Source organism: Aythya marila (assembly GCF_965140915.1).
Source record: "Aythya marila genome assembly, chromosome: 15".
Lineage (NCBI taxonomy): Eukaryota > Metazoa > Chordata > Aves > Anseriformes > Anatidae > Aythya > Aythya marila.
In genome coordinates this window covers 13,584,687-13,599,182 of record NC_139056.1, presented here as the reverse complement: position 1 = coordinate 13,599,182, position 14,496 = coordinate 13,584,687, and the positions used below count along the sequence as shown (strand labels likewise).

The following is a 14,496-nucleotide window of genomic DNA, read 5'->3' as shown; positions in this document are numbered from 1 at the left end:
GCTTTCTAATTTTAAATGCATTCCCTGCTAGGAAGGATGGGTGTAGCCTACAAGGAAATGGCAGATGCCAACCAAGCCCGCTATACTGATTGTCTCTGAGCTCAGGAGCCAGCTGGCAACAAGTGGCCACTACTTGGTTCAGGAGCTGGGGGACCCTGGGCAAAGCAGCAGCACAGACAATCCCAATTAACCTCTTGCAGACTCCTTCTCTGCTGAAAGGCAGTGATAGAGAGGGAGCAGGCGAAATCAAGCACAGGCGTATTTCTGTAATTCAGGAAAAAAAATAAATAAATTAAAAACAAATAGTTCAGGAACTTGCTTTATTTAGAATAATACCTGGTAATGCTCCAGGATCTGCAGTCAGCATTTGGGCCATTCTGCTACTGAAATCAGTAGCACATTTAAGAGTGTCCTGCTTTTGTGGGGATTTTTTTTCCGAAGCAGGAAGACTGGAGGGTGAACAGCTCTAGGGGAGCTTGGTAAACAGCCTGGGGACTTCTGCATGACTTCTGCCTCATGAGGCCATGCGATTCTAGGTCACTGTTACTCAGTACAAGTTTCACTTACTCAATTATCTCAGAAATGAGTCTTGGAACAGAAATTTCAGTGATGGACTCCTGTATTTTTAACTTTTGCAAGATCTATAGTAGGTTCTGAGTTTCAGGCTCTTGAAAGAAAAGGAAATTATTTTTCCTGAAAAACTGTGATGTTAGATCAGAGGAAACGTATCCGTTTCAAAAATCAGAGTACAAAGGGATTCCCATGAGGCAAAAAGAACTGTGAGAAATGGTTAGGATAAGAGTCCTACAGGGGGCCAGAGAGTCCACTGTGAGCCAGCCTGCATTACATAAAGTTAATTTGGAGGCTTATTTCTCATTGTTGTTTTTTGGATGACAGTAAATGCAAAGTTCAGAAAAGGATTATGTTTGTGACAGGTGCACATGTATTCGTCTGTGCATTGTTTTAGGAGGCAGATGAGAACACCAACTGCTTTGCTGTTGCCATCAGCATAAAAACTCCTTAAGAAATGCACTCTGCATCTTAACAGTTCTCAATATAATAGGGCCGTGATCCCCAGGAGATCTGCGGGGACTGCCACAATTAAAATACCTACATCCGCCAAGTCACTTCATATGATTCTCCATAACTATCAGCCATCACAAGCTGGCACATATATATTTCCATCTCTAGGCTGTTCCCAAGGCATTATGTTCAATAAAAGGGCACATTCATTTATTATTACAGAAATGAGACAGTAAAAAACAATATTGGAAATGATGTCAGACCCCCTTACTTTTCTACGCATTAGTTTCTCCATTTCTAAATGGAAAATTTTACATATCTTGTCAATTGATTTAACGTTGTCTGATGGATACTATGTGAGTGAAGTTGCAGAATTTTGACTTAAAAAAAATCAAAAACAAAATTTGGAGTGTAAAATCTTTTTTTTTTTTTTATGACAGTGATGCTACCAAAATTGTGAACAGTTATTAAGAACTAACTGCAGGATTGGGAAACACAATGTTTCTGTACATTATAGAGGTACCTTGTGTTCCACTATAGTTCAAGATATGTCAGAGTTTTCATTATAGAGGTCTATAACTCAGGCATTTGAAGTCACTTTGGGAGAAATTCGGTTCACAGGATGTCAGCCTGGGTGCAATTTTTTTTCTTACAAAATCCTTAAATCGATTCACCCATTTTTGATTTAAAGATTGGCAAAGGCATAAAATTGTCAGAGTTTCAGACACTATTTGCCAGCTCTGAAGTGAAAACGACACCAAGAGAATCACCTCATACAATGGATGAATCCTATCTGGGTCACTGACTTAACCCACAAAACCAGAAAATTCATGGCTAAAGTTACAGATGTCCCAGCTCATGGTTTTACAAGAGAATACAGTGAGAATACTTTAAAGGTTTTACTACTTTGAAACTTCCCTTTCCATTTCTGCTGCTGCTCACAATAATATTCAAAGGAAATCTTTCTCAAAACAGCAGAAAGGCTTTAAGCAAAAACTCTACATTAGTCCATATACTCATTAATTAATGTTAACCAGAAAACAAATCAAACTTGGCAGAAGTTAGTCAGCTTCTCTAATCAGCCCATAGAAAGCTAAAACATGTGGACTACCTACCAAGGCACAGTTACAAAACTCTCATTTATATAATCTCACAAATAAACCACAAGAAAAATATGCTGAAAGTGGGTTGCAGCACAGACAGAGTGCAAACATGAAACCATGTGAACACTAGCAGGGATTCATACTCATTTGTGGTTGCAAATTGCCAGAAAAATATGTCCACAATAACTCGTCAAACTGCATCTGAGTTCAGGATGATTGGTGGCAATAAGAAGAACTTACTGAAATTCTTTCGGGATGAACATGTTACTCATGCCAATCCCACAAGACAGTTACTGCTGGACCTTCTGAACAAGTTTCTGCAAAACCTTTACAATACATTAGACCCTCTTTTTCTGTAGATTATACTGTATGTGGTGGAAGAGCAATTTTAGAAACACTTTTAAAATGGCATTGGTATTTTTATTTAGCAGTTTGGAAATCCACTTTGCTACAGTTCTCTCAGTCTAGATGCAAAGATGAAGAAGAAACTGCTGCTGATTTTTTTTTTTTTAATTTTATTTTAAGAAATCCTTCCAGAAGTACAGAAAGGAGCTTTACCAGAAACACAGAAATGAGATTTTCAACACTTGGTATTTCAGTATCTAGTAGCAATAAACTCTTAAAGACCTAATTTTCCTTCTTATGTTCGCTGACACAACTGAGAATTAGTTCCACAGAGGATCCCATGAATTTACACCCCAGCACAAAAAGCAGAAGCCAAGGCCAGATGTACAAATTTTCACACAAACTGGAATTCCCAGCTGTGTTTTCATACAAATTATTCATGAAGTATTGGATTTCAAAAATGGCACTTAGCCAAAATGGAAAATTTGGAAGACTTTCTAAACCTGTCCTCATCAACAAAACCTCATGCCACATGAAGGAAGAAAAACATGTTGGTGGCAGTGTGTAGATGTGTGTGTGTAACTTCTAAACTTCTGTTTAGAAAATACTGTGGGTAGGTTGGGTATAACCACTGCCCTTCAGCATAACACAGTCCCCAGGAACAATTATGGTAATATGTGCTAAAATACAGGTGATGCAACAGTAGTCTGCATCACGGCACAGAGGTACCTTTGCTTAGAACAAATGTAAGTGGAAGGTCTAAGTGAACAGTGGGGTTTCACTGGAAGCTGTTTTGTGAACACGTGTGTCTCTGAAAGGTGAAGCATAAAAACCCATGAAGTCCAGGTGGTAGGTCCATGGCAGCTTAGATCCAAGCCAGGATGTAGGCATTCCTGCCCTCATCTCTGATCCCACCATCATGTTCTCATCTCCTCCCCTACAGTGATGCTCTTCTGATCACACACAAATCCTGAGTGGAGTTGAACTGTCTGAAAGTCATTTGTTCTTGGCTGGATCACGTCCTGTAGCAGCTCGGGATATGGCTGCACCAGAACTGGTGCAGGCAGAAGCTAAACAAGAGGAAGTCTTGCTGGGGGTGATGGGGATGACAAAAGAGAGCAGGACAACAAGACCTCTTGGTCTACACTGGCTAAAGGTGCTGTGAAATTGCACTTTGAGAGAGAAGTTTAAGTTGGAATGCTGGCAGAAAAGGGCTGTGAACAAAGGATTATATGCGGCTGTCATCCTGGAAACAGGATTTGCTATATCCGTAAGGAATCATCAATTTCTTTGCATAACTGAAAAGATTTTTTGTTAATCATGTGAGCAAGATTTTTTTTTCCAAGTATTAAATCCAATTGGAACAACATTTCTTGCTGTGCCAAAGCTGAACAGTGAGGTATAGCGCAGGAGAAACTTGCCAGGATAGCTGTGGTGAAAAGCATGACAGACTCTGCTGTGATTTTGGCTGTGCCCGTTCCCCAGATGGAGCAAATATTGGTGGACGCAAGATCTATAAGAACCACCAGTCTTTTAACTTTACTAGGGATGCATAGGATGTTATGGTGTTTGTGAACAGGAGAGATCCTCCCTTCTTCCATCCCCGCACACCAAGAACCCTTCAACCACTATCTGCACTTGGGGCACTTCAAGGATGCAGATGAACCTCATGGTAATTATTATTGCAGTTTTCAAGTACTCAAATATATTTCATTTCAGTGGCTTTCTGCAACTCATGTGATTACAGAATTAACAAATTCCAAGCCGTATCAATGTGGTGCTCCAGCACAAAAATGTTTCTCAGAATGTGCCAAGCCACCATATTATAGGATTTCAGTGTTTAATTCCGTAATATGTGATCATGTGTATGTAAATTGTACAAAATGTACCAACTTGTTCACAACAGTCTCATTACCAAGTGAAGTGATTGTATCAACATGTCTAATTGGTGACGATGATTTAAGAAGTCCAACATTTGGTCTTAAAAACAGATTATATTATTTATAAAGATCTGTGGGTGGAAAGGAAGAAGCAAAGCTCATCTGTCACGAGAACAAATGAGGAATATATAACTACTCCAAGGCATAATGACAGCAGAAAGAGGGATATTGTTTAAAGCCGATGAAGAGAATTCATCCTACTCATATCTAAAGACCTGGATAGAAAACCTCAGTATATTTCATTACAAGACAGCACAAATGCACTCAATGTCATGAATAATGGTATCTTTACTGTTCGGGTGCAATTCTTCCTGTACTTCTGCTCTATGTGATAATAATTTTAGTTTGCATCTGGTTTGAAAACGCACCTAACAGAACCTAAACTCAGGTTTCAAACCATTTTTAAAATAACTTAAACGTGCTGAAGAGCTTTGATACAATTAAACAAAAACTGTAATCCAAACAGAAATTCATTACTTGGACCCTTTTCAACTCCTTGGAAACTTCATTAGGAGCCTTTCATCAGGGACATACCTGGCCTTCAACTATCCACTTGCAGATGGAGGTTTTGCCGTCATAACCTGGCCGGAATTGAAGTGTAGCAGAGCGAGGGCTGATGTTAGAGATCACCAGGTTGGACGGAGCACCTGGAAGTTCTGCAGAAAAGAGAAATAAATACACATGAGAGGTGGAAATGCTCTTGGTAATAAGGCCCTATAACAGGCTGACATTCAGTGTTTCAGCATATAGAGCACCTATTACTATAGATAAATTTTTTTTTTTTTTTTTTTGGCAGAGTATTAAATAAAGCACTACTATTTCTGCTGCTCTGAGCACGCACCACATTTTACAGATAAAAAGAGAAGAAAGCCCCTCTACAGAATTACAGCTACTATTTTAGAGAAGTTGAGTAACAGACAAGGCATGGTGGCTCGGGGGAAAGGTACTTCCCAGCTCCAGATCTGCCAATCACTTGTCAAGTCACCTAGTTTCTCCGCACTTCTGTAGAATTAAAATGGCAATAATACTTACTTACTTCTTACGGTAAACACAGCTTTAATATATTAACAACTGAAAAAGACTCTAGTTTTTCAGGTAGTGTAAAGGGAAGACTTTATGCTTCTCATACTGACCTGTAATAGGTGGGTTTTAGGAGCTATATATTATATATATTATATTATATATATAATATATATTATAGAAATATAAATATATATATATAATTTATATTGTCAATAAAGAGGGTGACCTTCTATGGGGAAAAATCTGGATCTCCAATAAGATCTTTGCCTCACATCAGTCAAGCTTAGAGTGGCATTTACATTTTTAATACTATCTGAATTATCAACAAAAGCAAGCTCAGGAAAGGGATTAAATGTAGATTGTTTAGAATAAATTCCCAACAGTACCTGCATTCGTAAGTAATGGAAATTAGTATTATAATCAGTAATCATTCATAATGTTGTACTATGTGCAAATGCAGCAGGCAAAAAATGGGCAGATTTTTGGCACGTATTTCAAGTACACATGAATACACAATATTTCTTGATTCTTACTTCACATTTGTGGGAACTATGATCAATAAACTAACTCTGACCAAACAGGATAATGCTGTTATCTGGGTAACAACAGGCAGCATGGCATTGATCCAGTCTGCAACTTGTCACAATTACCTGTGATTTGGGAAAATAAAGGCAAGCATACTTCAAGACACACAGAAAAGTTCAAAAATACTAGAAAGGGGAAAAAATTGATTACCATCAGGGATGTATGTTAGCTGTTCCATTTTGGAAAGTTCTACTTGTACAGCCTATAAATTAACTGAAACTGCTGTTTTGAGGCTTGAAATGGCTTTTGAGTTTGCTTTCTATACAGGATGAAGGAGAGTAACGAATTTTAAAATCCAAATGAAAAATGCTAAATCAAACAATTCACAGGTACCTAAAATGCTAAATCAGACAATGGAGCATAGGACTACCTCTTCCCAAGTCTTTTTCAAGCCACAAATGCCAAACCTTGCAAATATTTTAGTTTCATTATACAAATGTCCTCTCACAGGTGACATAAGCTATACTACTTATAAATAGAGAAACTATTCCCTTTTAACAGCATTCAAAGTCTATTTTTCCCAAAAAGCAAAACTTTCTGATTTGATTTCTTCTTCTTATGTTACCTTGTAAATATCAATAGATTCTGTATGGTATCCACTTCATTACTTTGACTGCATCATCTTGCACACTCTACTTTTTTTTTTTTTTCCATGTGTACAAAACAACCTCAATTTTCTGGTAATTTCAATTTGTGAATGTATTCATGTTAATATTTTAATCTGTTCTAAGAATTAACTTTAAATTATGTGGTAAAGAATTCTGATGCTTTATAAACCCACCCATATTTATTATAACTGAATCAAAGTCACTTGTGATCTTTGGAATACATGTGGAATGAGCCTGCTTTAATTTGTTTCATGATATTTTACCAACCTGGAGGCACACCAGAAGAGATGGTGGAGGATGTGACCCATCCACTCCCTTTTGCTGTCACAGCTGCCACCTCGATCGTGTATGTGGTGAGAGATGACAGCCCCGTGATCTTGTACTCAAGTGTTGTGTTGGTTAGCGTGCGGGCAAGACGAGATTCATTTCTGCCATACACCTCCCAAGAGATCTGATAGCCTGAAAAATAATTACACAAAGTCAGGGGGCTGTAACAGTGGTGGGAGTCTAGTTTTTCTTCTAAAGCACTATTATGCAATAACCCAGAGACTGGTAAATTACTGCTTCTGCAAGATTTGTTTGTGGTCTATTGTAGTATGATTTATTTCTTACTCTACTCCATTACGGAAATCTTTTGTGAACAGTAAAAAAAAAAAATAAAAAATAAAAAATTGAGGTAAACATTGGCTAAAATACCAAGGCATTTTTCTACTACGTTTATTTCTAACAAGCAATTGACATAAATACCCAGGGGGTGTCATCTGCCCATCAAATTACAGGTGGGGGAGGACATGGAGTCTCAATGGCCTATTTGTATTTTTCTATGAATATACAGAGCTTGCTGTGAAATCTCTAGGAAACCTGGGGATAAACTCAAAGAAAGGTGGACTTTCATTTTGTGAACCCCACGAAACGAATAGGAAGAAACACTGTAAAATATAACATTTTCTCACCAGCCAGAATATCTAATTAAAAATCTACATGCACTTGTACACCTACCCCTTTTCCAGGCTGAAGCAACCTTCACTGCTATGTATCTACAAATCTAACAATAATGATCATGTAGAAACATTGTGGGACTCTTCTAGGAACCAAAAAAACCCTACTCCCCACTGCTTGTTCCTCGCACAAGTCCTTTAGCAAGGTGAATCATTATCCTTTCTTTCAAAACTGTAGTGTAGCCAATCTATTGTCCAAAACTGCACTCACCCTGACCTCCATATTATTCTTATATCACAACCAGGCTCTGAAACCCTTTCCTTTTTATCACTTTTATAACCATTTGCCTTCCAAGAACTTTTGAAACTTTCTACTGTCTGATTTGCTCAATTTTTACCTCCAAATCTGCTTGTCCTTCTCCTGCCCAGTCCTACTTTATTCTCATTTGAACCCACTTGAACCTTACTGTGCCAGTCTCCGGAGAGCGTGTCTGAAAAGTTTGCTTGATTGCGGCTCTCTTTGTGATTTGACTCAGGGGAAAAAAAAGTACACATAGCTCTTGAATGCCTGTGAAATGGAAGTGAGTGAAAAGGACTAACAGAAAGGAATCCCACTGAGAGAGCCACGCATGAGGCAAGCTGGCTAGAGAAACTCCCTACTGGGTTCCTGTTCCCATCATACGAGATGAGGAATTCAGACCAGTTGTGGGGGAGGAGGGTTTTTGTTTTGTTTTGCTTTCTTTTTCCCCCCCCCAAACATAAGCTGATTAACATATTGAACTAGCAAAATACCTTATGGTCTTGATCAACAAGGAAACATCACCTCAGGAGCTAAATGCTTGGTGAGACACACGTTTGTGAGAGAGCTTGAAAGGTGTGAGATGGCATCCTCCCTCTGGTGCTAGCTGCCATCACTGACGGAATCAAGTTAACATACTTGTGCATGAAAATGGGCTCAGAGTAATCACATAGTCGTTAATTATGCTTCAAGTGAAAGGACAGTGATAAACAGCCAAGAGGCGATGCTTCAACCAGTCCGGCTACATTTCAACCACTCGTCTGACTACAAACTACCTAGGGGAAGGAGAAAAACTCCCGAATGCTCACCTGGAGCCAGTTTTAAGTGTCCGAAATGTCCCATCTGTTAAATAGGATTTAATTAAGGCAGTAATTTACCAATATCTCAGAGACTCTGCAGTGATTTGAGGCTCTCTGCTTGAGAATCATTTACCAGCGATCAGTTTTTATAGTACAGGCAAGACTAAAATCTGCATGAAGATTTTGACAAAACTTAAGGACTTTAAGGACTTTATAAACAGAGGGTGAACTGAAAGGTTGAGTGAGAATCAACGAAGGAATTGCAAACAGAACCACATCACTAGCATCCCCTCTCTTTCAAAATCTATGCTTGTTCCAGACAGGACAACGTGGATGAGTGAGAAACAGTCTGAGGAAGGTGCCCTTGTGCATTTTCCCACTTCTCAAGCTGTGGCACTGAGGACACAAAACCAGCAGCTGGGAGCCCAGCCAGCTCCCAGGAACGTCTGCGTGCAGCCATGGATGGGGCAGAAGCTGGGCAAGGGCCGTGCAGCGGCTCATCTGTCTGCCTGGGAGCTGCGGGTGACCCTGCCGTGCCTGCTTTGAACCCTGTGCATGGGCTGGCAGAGGGAATCAAGGAGTACCACCCCGGAATAAAACAGAATGCATTGTTCAGAACAATAAACAGAATAAGAGATAAGCAGCAGACTTCTAATGCTCTCCCTGTCTGTTTGTGACTCACAAACGATAGGAAGTTTCCTGTACCATGCACAAGACAATCTGAAGTGGCTGAGATTTCTTCTCTCCCATCTAGATAAACTTCGCATATACATCAAATGTTGGTGATTATTCTTTGAACATTTTATGTTTTCTCCCTTGTGACTACAGGGATGAGACACAGCTTTCCTGCCCATTAGGCACATAGTCTCTATGTATTTATTTACTGAAAAAAAAAAAAAAACGTTCACCAGGAAAAATATCATAAATTCACATGCAGACTGAAGAAAAGGCAAAGAGGCAGCATTTACTGTGGATATTTCAGTCCCGAAAGTATAGTTAAATTCTAGTATAAACACAGAAACAGAAAATACATACATATATGCCGAACTGACACAAAGCCAAACGTAATCATGCATAACAAAACCAGATGAAAAAACGCTGAAGGAAAGGAACAACAACAGGCGTACCCCCAAGTAGCACTTAAGCCACAATGACTGACAGATGGGCAGAACTTTAGGACATGTGGTTGGTAAAAATGTGCTCGCTGATTTACAGACGTGATCACTGCCAGCAACACGCACAGGGAGTCCTATCGGGCTGGGCAGAGAGCGCTTCCTCTGCCTTTGGCGTACGTGAGAGCAGGAGAGGTGCCGCAGAGCCCACCCGTATGCTTTGGCTCTGCATCCTCTCCATAAAACGCTGCCTAACAGAAACTAATGACCAGAAGAGTTTCAGAAATAATTTTCCGTTGATCTGGAGTAAATTCTCTACAAGCAAGCAGTACACCCAATCACGAACTGTCCGTCTACATCCAGGTGCTCATAAATCAGTGTTTACTGAGGGAGGAGGAAGATACGGAGACTTACAGCAAGAGTAATGGGCAATTTCCCAGAGCAGGCTGGCTGCCGGGCACCACCCTCCGTGTTTTCCTCCCCCCAGCTCCGGTGCACGGAACAAGAAGTTCCAGTAAAGATATCAATGAGCAGAAATGAAGAAGAAATGCCTCCCTGAGCGCTCAGACCTCCAAGGGGCTCTCTATAAACCTCTGAGGTACTCAGGGGCATGAACAGTTTTGCTGCTCTTCTAGCCCAAATGTAATTTGCAGCATTAAGGACATTTTTGTTTCCGTATATACTTTGTTGGGCATTTTTACATCAGTGTTCCTTCATGAAGGATATAGCTTCTCGAGTTCCTTCTCGCTAAAACAATTTGCCCTGACGATAACACAGTTCATCATTTCACTCCACTGGTTTTCAACCCATTCTGGGAGGTGGCAGCTCGTTTCTAGGAAAGCAATTCTGCAACACTAAACACAGTGCTGCTAATTGGTGCTTTACAAGGATGAATATTACATCATCTTGCTTAGATAACTAGATTTAGATTTAGGTACCTAAATTTAAGCACTCGGGCTTGAAGGCTTTGGCCATCCTTACTGAATCAATACTGCTCTGCTTTCAGAAGTCATTAGTTTCTGATCTTGAACCACTTAAATCAATGCATATTTCAGGACAGCTACTATGGTAAAAAGGAAGATGATAATCTGCGTAAAGAATCCACATGTACTATAAACAGCATGGAAGACATGCATAAATGGTACATGTGAAGAAAAGACACTGACAGAAGCAAGTCCAATCCAAATACTCAGCCCTGTCAAAATTAAAACGTTTCATGAAATTGGACTGATATAACATTTTAATGCTCAGGAGCCAAAAAAATTATTTTGTTTGTTGTTGTTCTGTTTTGTTTTTTGTTTTCCCCTAAAATATATTTACTTTCTAAAAGTATTATGATACTTTCCTTAAAATTAAATGTTGATACTCCCCAAACAGAGTATTTTGGTCCACATAAAATTACCTTCTCCCTTCCCAACTATGATTTTAACTTCAGCAATTTTAAATTTGGGAGCTTTGTTGCACTTCAAAACCTTGAAAGCCTTTGTTAAATAGAGTGTCCACCCTGTGCAACAGTAATAGTTTCCCTTTTGAAAACAATACTGCCTCTGTTGATAAGAATTAGAGATTTTCTCAACTATTTATAGCTGCCTTTATGAAAAATAATGAAGTTGCTGATGTTACATCTACATTGGCACACAATAAATAGATAAATAGCATGGAACAGTCAAATAGCCAGCTCATCAAAGAAACGAGAGAGTTCTGAACTGCTGTGATGGTTTATACAAAATTAAGTAATGACATGCAAATTCTGTCATGCAGTCCACAGCCAGACCACTTGATCACAGATGAAGGATACTGCTGATTTCAGGCTTGGACTTGTTTGCAAATCTTAGCAATGCCAATTCAGATTTTGCAGCTGTAAATTCAACATAGGAAACCCCAACCTCTGTGGCAAAGGACAAACACCGTCTCACAAAGTTTCAGAGATTAAGTAACAGAGGTGGAGGTCGTGGACAACTTAACAAGACTGTAGACTCCGTGGGGAGCTGATTTCTAATACAGGCTGCCATTTCAGTGACCACAATCATGAGCTGCCAGTAATTGGACCCGTACTTTCTATAATGTGCCCTAGCTGACATTTCAATTACCCAAAAGATGAACCAGGAAACCAGCACTCGCAGCAGCCAGTTCTCCCTAAATGCTCTATTATGCAAACATTTTTTTCACTGCAATGATACATTCCTCCACCACCACCCCCTCCAAAAAAAAGGTAGCAGCTGATACTTGCCTGTAATGATGCCATTTTTCTCTACAGGTTCTTGCCAGCTGACCTTGAGAGATGTGTCCAGAATCTCAGTGAAACTCAGGTGTCCCACAGCTCCTGGCTCTGGCAATCAGAAAAGGAAATCTGTTAGCAGGAGAACCCCACTTACTTCTGATCTGATTCATGTGGCAAGGTTAGGGCTGAAGAAATAAAACACTGAGCCGGGGCCAATAGAAGCCTGCTGGAAACATCAGTGAGAGCTGCAGGGGAGAGGGGAGAATGCAAGGTGTTAAGAAGCACTCTGGCTATCATCACATAAATTATTTTATCCAGTCGCCATCCTAACTGTGCAGAGAACTAAAGAGAGCGGCAGCAGGGGACTTGCACACAACGTGTTCTCTGTCTTTCTTCTTGATCTAATCTAATTAGAACAATCAAGCTGGCAATCCTGGAAGTGATTGTGTTTGTTGTTTTCCCTCCACTACAGCATGCTGTGGGTACCTGTGCTGCTGTGGGCAGCTCCTCAGGCCTTGTGGCTGTGAGCAACACCACCTGCACAACCCTCATCTGGAAAGAGCCTTTTGCCTATGCAAGGTCAGAGCAAGGACAGCATCACTACTTGGATAGACTGTCTCAAAACAACTCTAAAAACGTCCAACATAATGGCAACTATCTTCTGTAAAATGAATACAAGTGTGTGAAACTTTTAAAGGATTTTTATGATGTAGCTCAAGAGCTCTTAAAAATTTCAGCTCCCTGGTGTGCAATGAAAGAGCATAAAATGGAATGACTGTCAAGAATATGCCATCCTCCCTCAATTTTGATCTTCAAGGAAGACATCCTGACTGATTTTTGATCCAACTGCGGTTCTGTCTTCAATCGATGTACTGGAAAAAGGAGTTTTTGTTCACTTTATATTCACTGTGTTTCTGTCATTGGATCCCTGCCTGAGTATCCTCCAGCTCCACTGACATCAGTTGGCAATTTCTCGTCTGCAATTTCATATTTTGTTTCCTCTTCACTTTAGTCCAGTTTCTCATTCCCCTCCAGCTAGGATGAAAAAAAAAAAAAAGCCTGCCAGTAGGTCGGCTACAACCACATTTGCAATTCAGCAATCCTAGTGAGGAAAATTTCCAAATCCATTCTGCGCTATCTAGTAGTTGAAGCATTACACAGAAAGAACTGCTGATCTGGTAGTGATCTCAGGAATACCTAACAGGAGCACGGCAATTATGTGCTATTCAGGAACACGTATCTACACGCATGCAAGCCACAGAACTCACAAAGCTTCACTCCAATTAGCTCCTGCAGTTGCATTCCAATTTTAATGTCATAATGAAAAACAGGTGCAGGTTACACCAAGCCAGGCCACATTGCTTCTGACTGGATGTCAGATTTTATTTGACCTACAGTTCATCAGCAAACAGACTTGCTTGCACTACTTTTTTTTAAAGGATTGCCTAACTTTGCTTTACAGACAGAAAATTATCACCTGAAAACATGAGTGACAGTCCCTTCAAACCTTTTCCCACTATATAAATCCAGAAACAACTTAGATTCAATAAGTTCTCCACAAAGACACATTATACCATACCACACTTCTCAGTCATCATAAAAACAATTCTAAAGGACCTAACATTAAAAACAATCTTGGTCATCTCTACTTCCTAAGATCCTTGCAGCATGCAGCTGCATATGACAAGAAATGTTTACAAAATAAAAGTTTGGCCTTCTCTTGTTTTATATTTCACGATGGAATTTTTTCTTGTGTTTAAAATGGCATGTGATCCCAACGTTTCCCTGAGATATTCCCAATATTTTGACTGTGTTCCCCCTCCCCCCTTTCTACAAAGTCTCTAGGGCTCATTTCTGCATTCCCTCTTCCATGAGCAGAAATATTAATAGTCTATTTTCCTCTTCCCAGCAGATTAATTTTCACGAAATCTTAGGAGTCTCATATCTTTGGCTTCTTGCTCTTCTTTACTCTCTGTAATTAGCCATGGAATAAAAATGCTTTTGGAGGGAGAAAGACAGATGGATCTAAGACAGACAGCCAAACACATTTACACTGCCAAAGCCTCATTTCCTAAAGAAAACAGGCAAGATGTTAATACGACACACAGGAACCTAATGCATGCTTTTCTTTCCTCCATGCCTTTTGCTTTAACTCCAGGTAAACATATGAGTTTATATTAGTTACTAGGAAGAAAATTAACTCTGTCCTAACTAAAACCAGGACACTCATAGATATCTGATACTTACAATGCTGTCTCTGTGACCTTCTAATATGCAAAGGTTTAAGTCCAGAATCTGTTCTTGGGACACAGGTCTAGCACACGAAGGAGGTGAATCACAAAAGGAAAATCCATGGGAAAGTACTTAATTTTCTTCATACTCTTTCAAGAGTATCTCATGAAAAATTGGATTAGCACTTTGAGCCTCACTTCTGTGAATGTTAATGTTAATTAAATTTTTCTTTACGGGAACATCGACTAGCCTAAAAGGTCCTTATTAA

At 39.7% G+C, this 14,496-nt stretch overlaps 1 protein-coding gene across 2 annotated transcripts in view; it reads right to left on the bottom strand.

Annotated features, from left to right (window-relative positions):
• SDK1 (sidekick cell adhesion molecule 1) overlaps positions 1–14,496 on the bottom strand; it is a 396,992-nt gene that overhangs the window by 89,771 nt on the left and 292,725 nt on the right. For both annotated transcript variants that reach the window (XM_082772472.1, XM_082772473.1), the window contains exons 20-22: positions 12,006–12,104; positions 6,895–7,086; positions 4,946–5,067 (exon numbers count right to left, since the gene is read on the bottom strand). In XM_082772472.1, coding sequence (XP_082628598.1) covers positions 4,946–5,067; positions 6,895–7,086; positions 12,006–12,104 — 413 coding nt within the window. The remainder of the gene's footprint in view (positions 1–4,945; positions 5,068–6,894; positions 7,087–12,005; positions 12,105–14,496) is intronic.